The sequence below is a fragment of the Dendrobates tinctorius genome, unplaced genomic scaffold, assembly GCF_039654945.1.
Source record: "Dendrobates tinctorius isolate UK_male_01 unplaced genomic scaffold, ASM3965494v1 ptg000226l, whole genome shotgun sequence".
Taxonomy (NCBI): domain Eukaryota; kingdom Metazoa; phylum Chordata; class Amphibia; order Anura; family Dendrobatidae; genus Dendrobates; species Dendrobates tinctorius.
Window position 1 is genome coordinate 1465090 of NW_027361893.1, and position 13982 is coordinate 1479071.

Below are 13982 nucleotides of genomic sequence, written 5' to 3' on the forward strand. Positions count from 1 at the left end.
AGATTCTGTAGCTCTGTAGGCGATCGGCAGGATCCGGACATCCGGTAAGCAAACCAGGGTTCCATGCAAGGAAACAAGACAAAGTTAGAAACAGGATGCGTGTCAAGGAACACGCCGGGGTCCAAGACAGAGTGCGTGCCCGAAGACACGCCAGGACCCAAGATAGGGTACGGTGGCACCAGAATTTGGAGGGCTGGCATCGACCGACAGGATCCAGGAATCAGACTGCGGAAATCCGCTCCGGACATCAGGCCGCAGTCATCAGGGTCCGGACCTCTGGCAGCGGTCGGCAGGTTACGGAATCCGGCAAGCAAGACAGGGTTCGAAGCAGAGCAAAGTAAGCAAAAGATTTTGTGCAAGAGTAGCACGAAAATGCACAGTGCGAGAACCAGCGTGAGTGCAAGAGAGCACGGAAACCACGGCTGGGGCACCGGCAGGCGGTACCGACGGTGGCACAGGCAGGCGGGCATGACTAGAGGCGGCACAGCTGAGGCACACACAGGCGATTACCACTATAGCACTGGACGGCGGGCACGGCTGAGGCACACAGGCGAGCATGACTAGAGGCGGCACGGCTGAGGCACAACAGGCAGGCACAGGGTGACCAGGCGCGTGCACGAGGGCACGGAGCCACAAGACAAGACAGGGCTAGGCAAAGGTACAGGACAGAAACGCGTGCGAAACAGCACGGCAAAGCCTACTACGAAAAGTGCAAGGGCGCATGAAACATCAGAGACAAGGCATAGGGTAAGAGGCAGAGTCCTGCACATGCAGAGGGCATGCCAGGGTCAAAGTACAAGACGAGACCTGCACGTGTGGAGAGACACGACAGGGACAGAGTCTAGCAGCGGAGCGTAGGCCGAAGCCCAGAGCCGGGCCAAGGGAGAGCCTTGGGACTAGACAGAGTACAGAGCGGAGGCCTGCACGTGTAGAGAGGCACGCCAGGGACAGGGTACAGAGTGGAGGCCTGCACGTGTAGAGAGACACGTCAGGGAGAGGGTACAGAGTGGAGGCCTGCACGTGTAGAGAGACACGTCAGGGACAGGGTACAGAGTGGAGGCCTGCACGTGTAGAGAGACACGTCAGGGACAGGGTACAGAGCGGAGGCCTGCACGTGTAGAGAGACACGTCAGGGACAGGGTACAGAGCGGAGGCCTGCACGTGTAGAGAGACACGTCGGACAGGGTACAGAGCGGAGGCCTGCACGTGTAGAGAGACCCGTCAGGGACAGGGTACAGAGCGGAGGCCTGCACGTGTAGAGAGACCCGTCAGGGACAGGGTACAGAGCGGAGGTCTGCACGTGTAGAGAGACCCGTCAGGGACAGGGTACAGAGCGGAGGCCTGCACGTGTAGAGAGACCCGTCAGGGACAGGGTACAGAGCGGAGGCCTGCACGTGTAGAGAGACACGTCGGACAGGGTACAGAGCGGAGGCCTGCACGTGTAGAGAGACCCGTCAGGGACAGGGTACAGAGCGGAGGCCTGCACGTGTAGAGAGACCCGTCAGGGACAGGGTACAGAGCGGAGGTCTGCACGTGTAGAGAGACCCGTCAGGGACAGGGTACAGAGCGGAGGCCTGCACGTGTAGAGAGACCCGTCAGGGACAGGGTACAGAGCGGAGGCCTGCACGTGTAGAAAGACCCGTCAGGGACAGGGTACAGAGCGGAGGCCTGCACGTGTAGAGAGACCCGTCAGGGACAGGGTACAGAGCGGAGGCCTGTACGTGTAGAGAGACCCGTCAGGGACAGGGTACAGAGCGGAGGCCTGCACGTGTAGAGAGACACGTCAGGGACAGGGTACAGAGCGGAGGCCTGCACGTGTAGAGACACACGTCAGGGACAGGGTACAGAGCATAGCAAGGAAGCAAAGTGAGGACAAACAAAGCGCGAAGGACAACACGAGACAAAGCACGAGACAAGAGGCGGAATACAAGCACAGAGCGTGTGCAGAGACGCACGACAGAGCAAAGTGCAAGGGCACAGAATAGAAGGAGTGACCAAGCAGCCATGCAGGGAAGCAACACAATACTCAGGCCCTGAGCATAGGGAGGGGCGGCCTGATATAGGGCATTAGCACCTCCACTTCCGGATCAGGACCAGGGGAGAACTTCCTCACGACAACAGAGCAGTCACATGATCAGGATTCCAGGCATGCAGAGAGGATTGCCTGAACCAGACAGTGCTGGATCCTAGGAAAGGTCACATGATCAGGGGTTTTAGACATGCAGAGATGATTGCAGAACCAGACGTTGCTGGAACCCAAGAAAGGTCACATGATCAGGGGTTTTCAGACATGCAGAGAAGATCATAGGAGGCAGAGCAGAAATGCAGGCATCTTGCAGCCCAACAGTCACAAGGTAAGTGTGCACACTGCTCCAGGGATCACACATGATAGCAGACATGAGATGCGCGTGCACACCGCTCCAGCGGTCATGAGGCAAAATAGACATGGCGGACATAACAGACATGGCGAGCATGACAATCTCATTGTAAATTGTAAGAGCAGAGTTATCTCAATTTTTGCTTACATTGTTTGATTATCTTAAACTTGGTGTAATTATATGAACTACTGACTTGTAAAGCTTTGCAGAATATGTTTGCGATATATAAAAGGAAGGTTATTATTATTGGTAGATTGAAGAAGGTGAAGTTCAAGCTCTTAGCTTTGCCATGTGTAGGAGGAAAGAATATTATATGTGAGCACAACTGCACAAATGAGGGTTTGCTGCTGTGCTGACACAGGGTGAAGTAGGGTGAACACAACAAGCTGCTGGACTGTGAAAGAGGTGCAGGTGGATATGTTACGATGGATTGAGAAACATGGGGTGTGCTTGGTATCTAAGATCAGACAAAAACAGCAGGCATGTCCACTTCTGTATCAGCTGACAGGCTCTCAGTCACCCCAACTGTAGGAGGTAAACAAGTGGAGGTTCTGCGGCCGGAGACCTGAGTGACAACACTTGCCACGGTGAGGGAGGAGGAAGAATCGGAAGATGCGGTTGATAGGGTGGACAATAATTGACAAGGCCCACTAGTCTGTATTTTAGCACAGTGATATTCCCAGATTAACTCATGTTGATTGCGCTTGTGCCAGTTCGTGCATGTAGTACTCAAATTATTTGATTATTTTTAAACTCTGTTGTTTTTAAAAATGTTTACAGAAAACGTGATGTTTTTTAGATTGTTGTCGGCCTGAAAAATCATGTAAGCTAGGCAACTGCATGACCGCGAACGCTGCTATCCACTGCCAGAGTTGCTGCTGAGAATGCATTGGTCATCGTGGTTGCATAACTCTGTGTCTACATAACTTCCTCGTCTTCCTCCTCCTCTGTTGAGCTACTTGGCTGCATGGCTCTGGGTTTACACCAAGTGTGATCTACAACTTCATTGTCACCCTCTCTGTTCTCCCACTTATCACCCTGAAAGTCATCCTCTTCCTACCCTGACAGCACAGTACAGTCCGCGGGCGCCTCAAGTATCTGAGTCTCTTCACAAATCGCCTTCATTCAACGGGGTAAACTTCTGTTGACGATGCTTTGGATTCTGCTCAGACCCAACTTCGTCCAGCTTTGAATAAAACTGAGAAAAATTTTGGTGTAAGTGCAGATGATTTCTTCCTCTTGACTCTGTGAATCTTTGGAGGACACTTCCGATGCCGATGGCATACAATTTGTAAACAGATCTGCAGACTCAGCCATCTGTGGTTCCCAACAGTCAGTTGGGCGGTTGTAGAATTGTGATGTGGGAGAAAACAAGGGTATTTGGGGTGCCACCTCTGAGGACTGTACTGTGTGTGTGTGATGTTAAGGTGGAGGAAGAGGAGCAGAGACCTATTGATGCAGCGCCTGCCATGTATTAGAGCACATGTTCTTTCTGGCCCTCATCTACAACGCGGATTACTGTACGGCTGCCAAAGAAAGGGAATGGAGTAGCCCATCCAGTAACAGAAGTTGTAAAAATACTTCACAAATGCTTACTGCAGCAAAACAAACTGAGTTCTCACCCCTCATTTCATACCTGTCTCACAACTCTAAACAGCTATTCAGCACTTTAAATTCTCTCCTCCGCCCACCAGCTCCCCCTCCCTCTCATCTCAGCTGAAGACTTAGTCTCACACCTGGGAACTTGACACAATAATGTCCTAACTCATTCCAAACCTTACCACAGTCGTCATCCCAAGCCTTACCCACCTTTTTAACTTGTCACTAACAACTGGTGTCTTCCCACCTTATTGAAACATACCTTGATCAAAAACATCCTCAAAAACCCATCCTCTGTGTCGAGCTGTCGCCCTATATCATTTATCCCCTATGCCTCCAAACTACTGGAACAACACGTCCATTTTGAACTGTCCTTCCACCTCTCCTCTTACTCCCTCTTTGACCGCTTACCATCTGGCTTTAGACGGCCCCATTTCACTGAAACTGCCCTTAATAAAGTCACCAACGACCTACTAATGCCAAATGAAAGCGACACGAGTTTGTCCTCCTTCTCCCGGACCTGACATCTGTCTTTGACACAGCGGACCATTCCCTCTTACTACAGACTTTGTGATCTGTTAACATTATAGACATAGACCTTTGTTGGATCTCCTCGTACCTAACACGACTTTTTTGTCTACCACTCACACACCACCTCCTCATCTCGCCCCCTATGTGTTGGTGACCACCAAGGCTCAATTGTAGAACTGGGCACTATGCTTAGGGTGCTCACTCGCTCCTGCTTAAAGGGACTCACCTCCTGCGTCAACCTAAGGTATTCCCAGCTTTTAGCTGGATGACACCTTCTATTTAAGGCTTCTCCTGCAATATGGATGTGCCTGAGCTATGTTGTTAGTTTGCCTTGCATGCTTGCTAGTTGTCAGGTTTCCTTGGTCTGCCCATCTGCTTGTACCATCTGCTCATACCTGCCTGTGCCCATCTGCTCGCACCTGTTTGTGCTCTTACGTCTATCAGGTGCTCTAGAATGCACCTGCCAGTGCTTTTCTGTTCCTCAGTCGGTCCCATCTGCACCTATGGTTCCAGTGTTCCTACAGTGAATGCATGCATTCGTCATCCCACCTTCGGGCCGTAGCAGACTACCCGCTGTAGGGGTCAATTGCCACCTTTTGTAGGTCAGCCATGGAGTAGTACCTGGTGCCACCTCCTTGTACATCCTTGGGTCTAAGATTTTGCCTGTTGCCACTTATCTGAGTTTGGTTTTGGTAAGCCACCTAGTTATACCCCTCCAGGCTTTCAGAGGGATACCTCACAGTGCTTTCACCACCTTGCCCGTTACAGTGTACATCTGCTGGGTTAGCTGTAGTGGAAGAGGTGTTGTTCTTCGCTATACTAGTTCTACTCTATTGCAGTTGATGCCTCTTTATTGGTGCTGCCACTTATTTTTATAAATGCGTAGACTCCTGGTTGGGTCATGCGTGTTGCCTGTAGCAGTAGGCTTTAGAGACCGTCAGACCTCCACGTCTTTGGAGTCACCTACCCGTGTTACTACTATCCTTAGATTTTTCTGACAAAGGTGGCTTAAATATCAGTTTTGTAGACTACCAGAGAGTGGCTGAGCATGAAAGCAGGTTGAGCTGTTGTATGTGGTATCAGTAGAATATATAATCATTGCACTCATAGAGGTTGAAGAGGTTTATTACAGGTGATAGGTGAACTGACAGGCAAAAATTAACGTTTCGGCCAGTTAATGGCCTTGATTACAATGCCGCCTTTGAAAATATCTCTCTAGTTTAAAATACAAGCGATCAATGGAGACGGTTGATGTAGAAATAGACAGAAAATTCCACAATAGGGGGGAATGGTGTATAGGGGTCAAAGGTGATGCCACACGGGTTGTATGTGATTTTTGAATGAGGTAATTCTTAAATTGATAAGGTTGTGCATGCAACCTAAATTGTGTCATGGAAACAGTTGGATGGCTCTGTAGTAGAAGCAGACATCAGTAGCTGTTATGGGGGTGCTGGCATGTATTAAGCCAGGTTCAGATAATCTGGTCACCGCTGTAGTATAGGATCCAATGGTGTTAGCACAGAAATAGATGCAGGTACTGCTGTATCACAGGAGCGTTCTTGGGCGACGCAGCTGCAGGAGCCGGCGGCACATTAAGTGTCTAAGCATGGGGGAGCCTGTCAGCTTTTTTACTCCCCCTAATTTTTGCCTGTCAGTTCACCTATCACCTGTAATAAACGATTCACTTGAAGCAATCCTCTTCAACCTCTGAGTGCAGTGATTATATATTCTACTATTCATTGGACCACTGGCTCCGTTCACTAGCACCATCATATCCACAAGAGTTGAGTGCTAGCCTTCTGCTCTTCTACAGTATGTGGTATCAGGGCTCCCAGCACAGTAGACTGAATTTGCCATCATCACCTCATCAGGCAAGGAATTCCAGATTCTCACTGCACTAAATTCTCTTGAATCTTCTGGTTCCCATGTCTACTCCATTACCAGCGCTGCCTACAGAATGAATAAGGCGGCTCCTGGTGACAGAAGCAGACGTCGCAGGAGCAGATCACAGAGGAGATAGTGTGTCCTATGTGCAGAAGACATAATGTGACAAAGGGGCAGAAAACTAGAACAGTAGAAATTTGTCACGGCACTAACCGGTGATGTGCACACAGCACGGATCCGGATAAGCCTGAGACCCCGCAGGCTGCTGGGAGTGAGGGTACCCACAGGGTCAAAGGACCTGCAGCACGTGACCGCAGGAGGCGGGACTGGGGCGGAGTCCGCCTCAACACTCACTGGGGAGACAGCGGAGAGTGCCGGAAGGAAAAGGTCAGCCAAGCCGAGGTAGGGACTGAGAGGGCAGCAATGGTACCAAATGGAGTATAACAGAAGAGGAGTCAGATGCAGGCCAGGGGTAAGAACTGTGGAGGGCAGACAAGGTACAAGAGGGATAGACGAAGCGGGCAGTCAGAGCAGAGCAGTGATCAACTACCAGGCAGACAGCAAACAGTACAAAATCACTATACACAAACCAAGACGGTAGGATGGACCGGATCAGCAACAGGGAATCAAACACAGAGCAGGCACAAGCACACAAGGGTCAAACTACTCAGCTGAGGGCAAAAGTATAACTGACAGTTTGGAGCTTCTCAGGGCTATAAGAAGACCTCCCTAATCCAAAGAGAGGCCACAACCATTAACCTCTGATGTGCAGGTCCAAAACCTGCACTAGGATCATGACAAAATTCACATAGTGATGGCATTTTGGGAATTATACCTTGAATTAATTAATCTTTAGAAGTAGTGAATATTTTGACTACAAAGACACTTTGCTAATATGCGTAATCAGTGGATGTTGGAGAGTGAAAATTGCACGTTTACCGTTTTATTACCCAACGCATAGTGCCCAGATTGTGCTTCAGGAGACACACACACCATAAATTAAGTGAGTTCTTCTCACTATAGTAATGCCAAAATCATGGATGCTAAATATGGTTTGGGCGCAATTCAAGGCTCAGAAGTGAGGGGGAGATTAGACTTTGAAAGAGCAGATATTGCTGGATTGGTTTATGGAATCCATGTTGCTTTTCAAGAGCCTTTGAACCACTAATATTGTAGAAACCTCTGTTTTTCCACTTGAATATGATGGACCTGAATCGGTGGCTTGTTTTTTGTGAGATTAGAAGTTTTTATTGGTATTATTAGTCACCTACATAACATTGTTTGGTGGCTTTTTATTCCATATTTGGGAGGCAGAATGAACAAAGATTAACACCATGCTCTACTGGATCATCGTATTAAGTTTTCTATTAGACTGTAAACTGTCATTGTCTTGGTGAATAATTCAATATTTTTACATAACTTGCTATTTTTACTGACCGTTTAAGTAGAAATGTTCAAAAATATAAAATTTAAGGATATTTAATTCAAAAATAAATATTGGTTTTATTCTTGGCAGATGACTGTACCAGAAGATCAGAGGGACAGCTGACATCTTCAATTTTTAAATCGGATGATCTTGAGATTCCACAGGATACAATTGAAGTGAATGCTATTACTCCAGATATACCAACATCCCTTCAGAGCAAAGATCTGTTATCTAATCCTTTGAAACAGATGCTGTTTTCTGATTCATTACAGACTACTAAGGAAAATCAAAGTCACAAAATAAGAATTCAAAAACGAACTGCTCCTAAAGCAAAGAAGCCATTTTCAGTTTCAGAATGTGGAAATAGTTTTCCCATTGAAAAGTCTTTTCGTAAACATCAAAAAATTCACACGGCGAAGAATAGCTTTTCTTGTTCCAAGTGTGGTAATTGGTTTAACCAGAAAGCGCATCTTGATAGCCACCAGAGAACCCATTCAAGGGAGAAGTCTTTTTCATGTTCAGAATGTATATGTTTTAACCAGAAATCAGATTTTGTTAGGCACCAAATAATACACACAGGGGCAAAGCCTTTTTCATGTTCAGAATGTGGGAAATGTTTTAACAGAAAAGCGCATCTTGAGAGGCACCAAAGTACTCACACAGGGGAGAAGCCTTTTTCATGTTCAGAATGTGGGAAATGTTTTAACAGGAAAGAGCATCTTGATAGGCACCAAAGTACTCACACAGGGGAGAAGCCTTTTTTATGTTCAGAATGTAGGAAATGTTTTAGCCATGAAGTGGACCTTGATAGGCACGGGAGAATCCACACAGGGGAGAAGCCTTTTTCATGTTCAGAATGTGGGAAATGTTTTCGTGATAAATCAGCTCTTTTTACACATCAAAGAACTCACACAGAGGAGAAGCCTTTTTTATGTTCAGAATGTGGGAAATGTTTTCAATATCAATCAACTCTTTTTACACATCAAAGAACTCACACAGGGGAGAAGCCTTTTTCATGTTCAGAATGTGGAAAATGTTTTAACTTAAAAACTGACCTTGATAGGCACGTGAGAACCCACACAGGGGAGAAGCCTGTTTCATGTTCGGAATGTAGGAAATGTTTTCGAGATAAGTCAGCTCTTTTTAGACATCAAAGAACTCACACAGGGGAGAAGCCTTTTTCATGTTCAGAATGTGGGAAATGTTTTAACAGGAAAGAGCATCTTGATGTCCACCAGAGAACTCACACAGGGGAGAAGCCTTTTTCATGTTCAGAATGTGGGAAATGTTTTAGAGATAAATCAGCTCTTTTTGCACATCAAAGAACTCACACAGGGGAGAAGCCTGGACACGAAATTGCTTGTAATAAAATGTAACTTCAAATCTCAGCGATAATAAAATAAGGTAGCACTCTGTAGCGCTATAGCGTGAAAACATGAAATATAAAAATTGAACTGCATTACTGCACTTGAAATATGAAAAACTGAGAATGCTTAGCGCATAAATTGGCCAATTCATGTGTTCCTGGAAGCCTCGTTAAGGCGAATGAATTGGTCAATTTATGCGCTAAGCATTCTTACTTTTTCATATTTCTAGTGTAGTAATGCAGTTCAATTCTCATATTTCATGCTGGCAAGCTATGGCGCTACAGAGTGCTTCCTTATTTATTTTGTTATATATGAGTTGGTGACTCTAGGTAAGCACCTGTTCACACCTAGTCTATGTTTGGATGCGACTGTCAGTCTTTTGAAATTTGTATTCATTAGCCTTCTGACTAAGCACTCCGCCTCTTAGCCTCCGGTGTTTTTTAATCACAGCAGGAGCCTACCCCTCCACAGAGATATAGATTTCAGTCCAAGAGAGGATTCACAGGTTCCCATACACATGACGACTTTATTCTAAGAGAGATTTGACAGTCTTAGGTCCTGGAAACAAGAATTGCCTTAACGTGGCTTCCAGGTACACATGAATTGGCTAATTTATGCACTAAGCATTCTCAATTTTTCATATTTCTAGTGCACTAATGCAGTTCAATTTTCATATTTCATGTTTGCAAGCTATGGCGCTACAGAGTGCTGCCTTATTTATTTTATTATATATGAGTTGGTGACTCTAGGTAAGCACATGTTCACGCCTAGTCTATGTTTGGATGTGATAGTATTTTTTTGAAATTTGTATTCAAATCTCAGACAGAAGAGTCAGGGAATATAAACTCATGACAACCTTTGACGCAATCAGTGCATGAATGAATGTGTCGCATGGATTTATGTCTTTTTACATCAATGAAGGAATTTGCTCCTCAGATCTTGTGGAGGCATCACAACACAGAACCAGACCACAATCAGAGGACAATAAAACTTTTACATTCCTTATCTATGAACTGTTCCAATATTTATGGCCACCACTATTTATCCCTCTCCCATAATGATAGTTCTGCTTCACGTGACTTGCCTTATCTATTGCATTATTTATTCAGTCGCCATGACAGCACCACGAGAGAGGGGATCCGCCCTTTGGGGCAGGAAACCTACAGACATAAAAAGGGTGGCCCTCTCTCCCGCCTCAGTTGGTTTCCTGTCCCTGACAGGGGATCCCTTCAGACATACCTTCAGGAGTCCGGATGGAAGCCCATGCCCGGCAGTCGACTCAGGTAGCGGGGGTCCCCTGCCTCTGCCTGTCCGGAGCATTGGAAGCGCCGCACGGCAGGGGGACTGTTGGTGCAGGCGGCGGCAGGTGGAAGTGGCCTTCAGGGGGAGAGCCTACTTCTGGAGGCCCGGCGCCGGTACCGGGTGAGTAGGTCCAGTTCCCTCCTCGTCCGGTCCTGGGGGGGCGGCGGTCCCCTTCGGCGGGGGGGCGCGGGCCCGGGGGCGTCCACGGCATTGCTGGGGCGTCAGCTTCCGCCGGAGGTGAGGGCCGCTGGCACGCGCGCGCCGGTTAATGACGCGCCGGCTGTGGGCCGCGGTTGTGATGTCAGCGGTGTGCACCTCTGGGGGAGGTGGGCGTGCGCGGCGTGCCAGGGGCCACGCGCACCAGCCGAGGGTTAGTGGAGAGGCGCTTCTGGCCCTGTGTTGTCTCAGGATAGTTTCGCAGGAGCAGCAAGAGCATCTGGACGAGCCACAGACGCGGCCTCAGTCTTCAGAGAGGCCCCAGCAGCGATCTAGCAGCAGCTGCTCTGAGAAACGGGGCTACTCAGAGGGAGAAACCTGAAAAGTCCACGAGCCGTAAAGGACCGGCGGCTCCGATGGACCCCCCACAGAACCCGGTACTGCGCTGTTAAGAGCCAGGGTAAGTGAGCTACGAGAAAGTTCACTTGATGATTCTCTGCCCCCCTTATGCTCTCTCTCCATTCTGCCAGGGGAAGAAGTGCTCTGGGAAGAGCAAGCACAGAGAGTGTGCTGAATGCAGGGTTCCCCTCCCGGACGGTCAGGGAAGGAAGCTAGGTAGACCCTGCATACATCGCCTGGTCTCGGAAGAGACCGCTGACTTTACCTCCAGTATAAGGGAGATGGTCAGATAGGAAGTTAGGGGTTCGTTTAGATCCCTATCTCCGGTTACAAGGTCCAGAGAAAAATCCCCCGTTACGGTCTCCGATAGTGACTCGCGGGAGTTAAAATCAGATTCATCATCTGAATCCAGATCGGGCCACTCCTGTTTCCCACTAGAACAAATCAATCATCTAGTAAAGGCGGTAAACACCACAATGGGGATTGAGGAGACCCCGGTAGAAAAGTCAGTACAAGATTCAATGTATCGGGGATTGGAAAAATCTAAGGTCCTTCCCATTGGTAGACAAGATTAGTGCCCTTACAGGGGAGTGGAAAAAGCCCGAGAGAAAAGGCTCCCTACCTCCTGCCTTCAAAAGAAGGTATCCATTTGAAGAAACAGCTTCATCCTCAGGGGACAAAGCCCCAAGATTGGACGCGGCTATCGCCAAAGCATGCAAAAAGACATCCCTACCCTTTGAGGATCTTGGTACCTTTAAAGACCCGCTGGACAGGAAGGCAGATGTGTTCCTTAAGGGAACCTGGGACACAACAGCTGGAGCCCTACGGCCAGCATTTGCAGCCACATGCACCGCCAGGTCCTTAACGGTATGGTTGGACCAGTTGGAAGAGCAGATTAGAGATAAAGTCCCAAGGCAGGACATTCTTTCCTCCCTCTCTACAGCCCAGGGAGCAGTGGCCTTCCTCGCAGACGCATCGGCAGACTCGGTGAAGTTAGCAGCCAGATCCGCAGCCCTCTCCAATGCCGCCCATAGGGCCTTGTGGCTCAAATGCTGGCCAGGTGACATGCGTCTCCAAGGTGCTGAGGAGACATCGGGCCACATGAGATGATCTAGTCTCAGGCATTTTATAGTGTCCAATTACTATTGCTGCAGTGTTTCATGAAAGGTATTAAACCTTTAGTCCAGACTGCAGTCTGTACTAGTCGCCCGAAGTGGTGTAATATGCAATGGGTTGTTCTGAAGGAAATATCCCAGGGTCCTGAATTATAAAGCATGTCAAAGAAAGAGTTAATTAGGACCCGTGCAGCCTAGAAATGAAAGAGGGAGAGCGGAAGTAGCTAGTAAGGAAGAAATAGAGACTGCTGGAAAGTAAATGTTGGTATTGTGGGCAAAAAGGACATTTTTCTTCCAAATTGTTTACAACATCAATAACTACTATCCTGAACCTCCCATAGGAAACTGGCCATCCAGATATCACCCTGTGCTCCTTTGTCACCCCCCAGGGACCCATAGTCACTGTCCACATTTCCTGGTGAGAGACAAACTGTTTCATTCATGACACTGGAGCAGCCCGTACAGTATTAGGCTGAGTTCACACGTGGCGCTTTTTTTGCCTTTCAGCGAAAAATAAGCATCCCATGCATTCCTATGGGATTCCGCAATGCTGTGCTAATGCTGCGGTTTTTAACGCGGCGGAATGGCTTCGCGGTAAAAAAAAACGCAGCATGCTCTTTAATTTCGCGGAATCGTGGCGATCCCGCACCCATAGGAATGCATTGTTCTGCTTACTTTCCGCATGTGGCTGTGCACACCATGCGAAAAGTAAGCAGAACATTTGCAGATGGTACCTACGGTCCGGAGGAGTGGAGACTGTCCTCCGGGCTTTGGGTACCATATCCCTGTAAAAAATAGAATTTAAAATAAAAAATATTGTTATTCTCACCTTCCGACGTCCCGCGCAGCCTTCCCGCCTCTCTCCACGCTCCCGGTCCCAGTAAGCCTATGCGAGGGATGACGTCCGTCTCGCGGTCATTCGCGCGACGTAATCGCGGTAATTGTCGCAAAGGATTACTGGGACCGGGAGCGTGGAGAGAGGCGGGAAGGCTGCGCGGGACGTCGGAAGGTGAGAATAACAATATTTTTTTTATTATTATTTTTTACATTCTATCTTTTACTAAAGTATTTATGCCGCATAGGCGGCCTCAATAGTAAAAAGTTGGTCACACTCGTCAAACACTATGCTTGACAAGTGTGACCAAGCTGTCAATCAGTTCTCCAAGCGATGCTCCAGATCGCTTGGAAAACGCTAGCAATTCTGCAAGGTAATTTCCGCGAGAGTTCCGCTACGTGTGGACCCAGCCTAAATGTAAGACCACATCTCAGAGGACATAGTGTCACCCCGAATATGTAACTTTTGAAAGGATAGAGGGGCGACCTACTAAATTACAAGTGACTCAGCCCTTCTGACTGAATTTTCTTGATTCAATTGTGACCCAGGTTTTAGTTTCCCCAGATGTATTTTTGAATTTGTTAGGGACGTGTTGAAGAAAATTGGAGCCTGCATAGAATTTACTCTAAATGGCCCCAAGATGACCAGCCCCATAGGCGAAGGTCCCCTGTGTAGTCTTCTGTCCCTGACAGTTCCCACAGACTTGGATAGTACATGCTCTGAACCCCATTTCCTACCTACTTGGTTTGAGAACATAACCAGCCAGCTGTGGGCACATCACAGACTTTATTGGGGACAACTACCCATTCCCTGGTGACAGTAAAACTTAATCCAAGTCTCCAACCAGCTGTATGAAGCCGGACCTTATAAGTACTGTCCAGAATGCGGTGATACATGATAACGTCCGAGAGCTCCAGACAGAAGGTCTTATTGTTCCTATAAACTCCCCGTTTAACAGCCCCCATATTACTATCAAACGCAGTAATGTTC

General features: G+C 48.0%; 1 protein-coding gene across 1 annotated transcript in view; it reads left to right on the forward strand.

Moving 5' to 3' along the window:
- Positions 1-13982, forward strand: part of LOC141059296 (uncharacterized) — a 103510-nt gene that overhangs the window by 36383 nt on the left and 53145 nt on the right. The window contains exon 7 of the mRNA XM_073555626.1: positions 7909-9160. Coding sequence (XP_073411727.1) covers positions 7909-9160 — 1252 coding nt within the window. The remainder of the gene's footprint in view (positions 1-7908; positions 9161-13982) is intronic.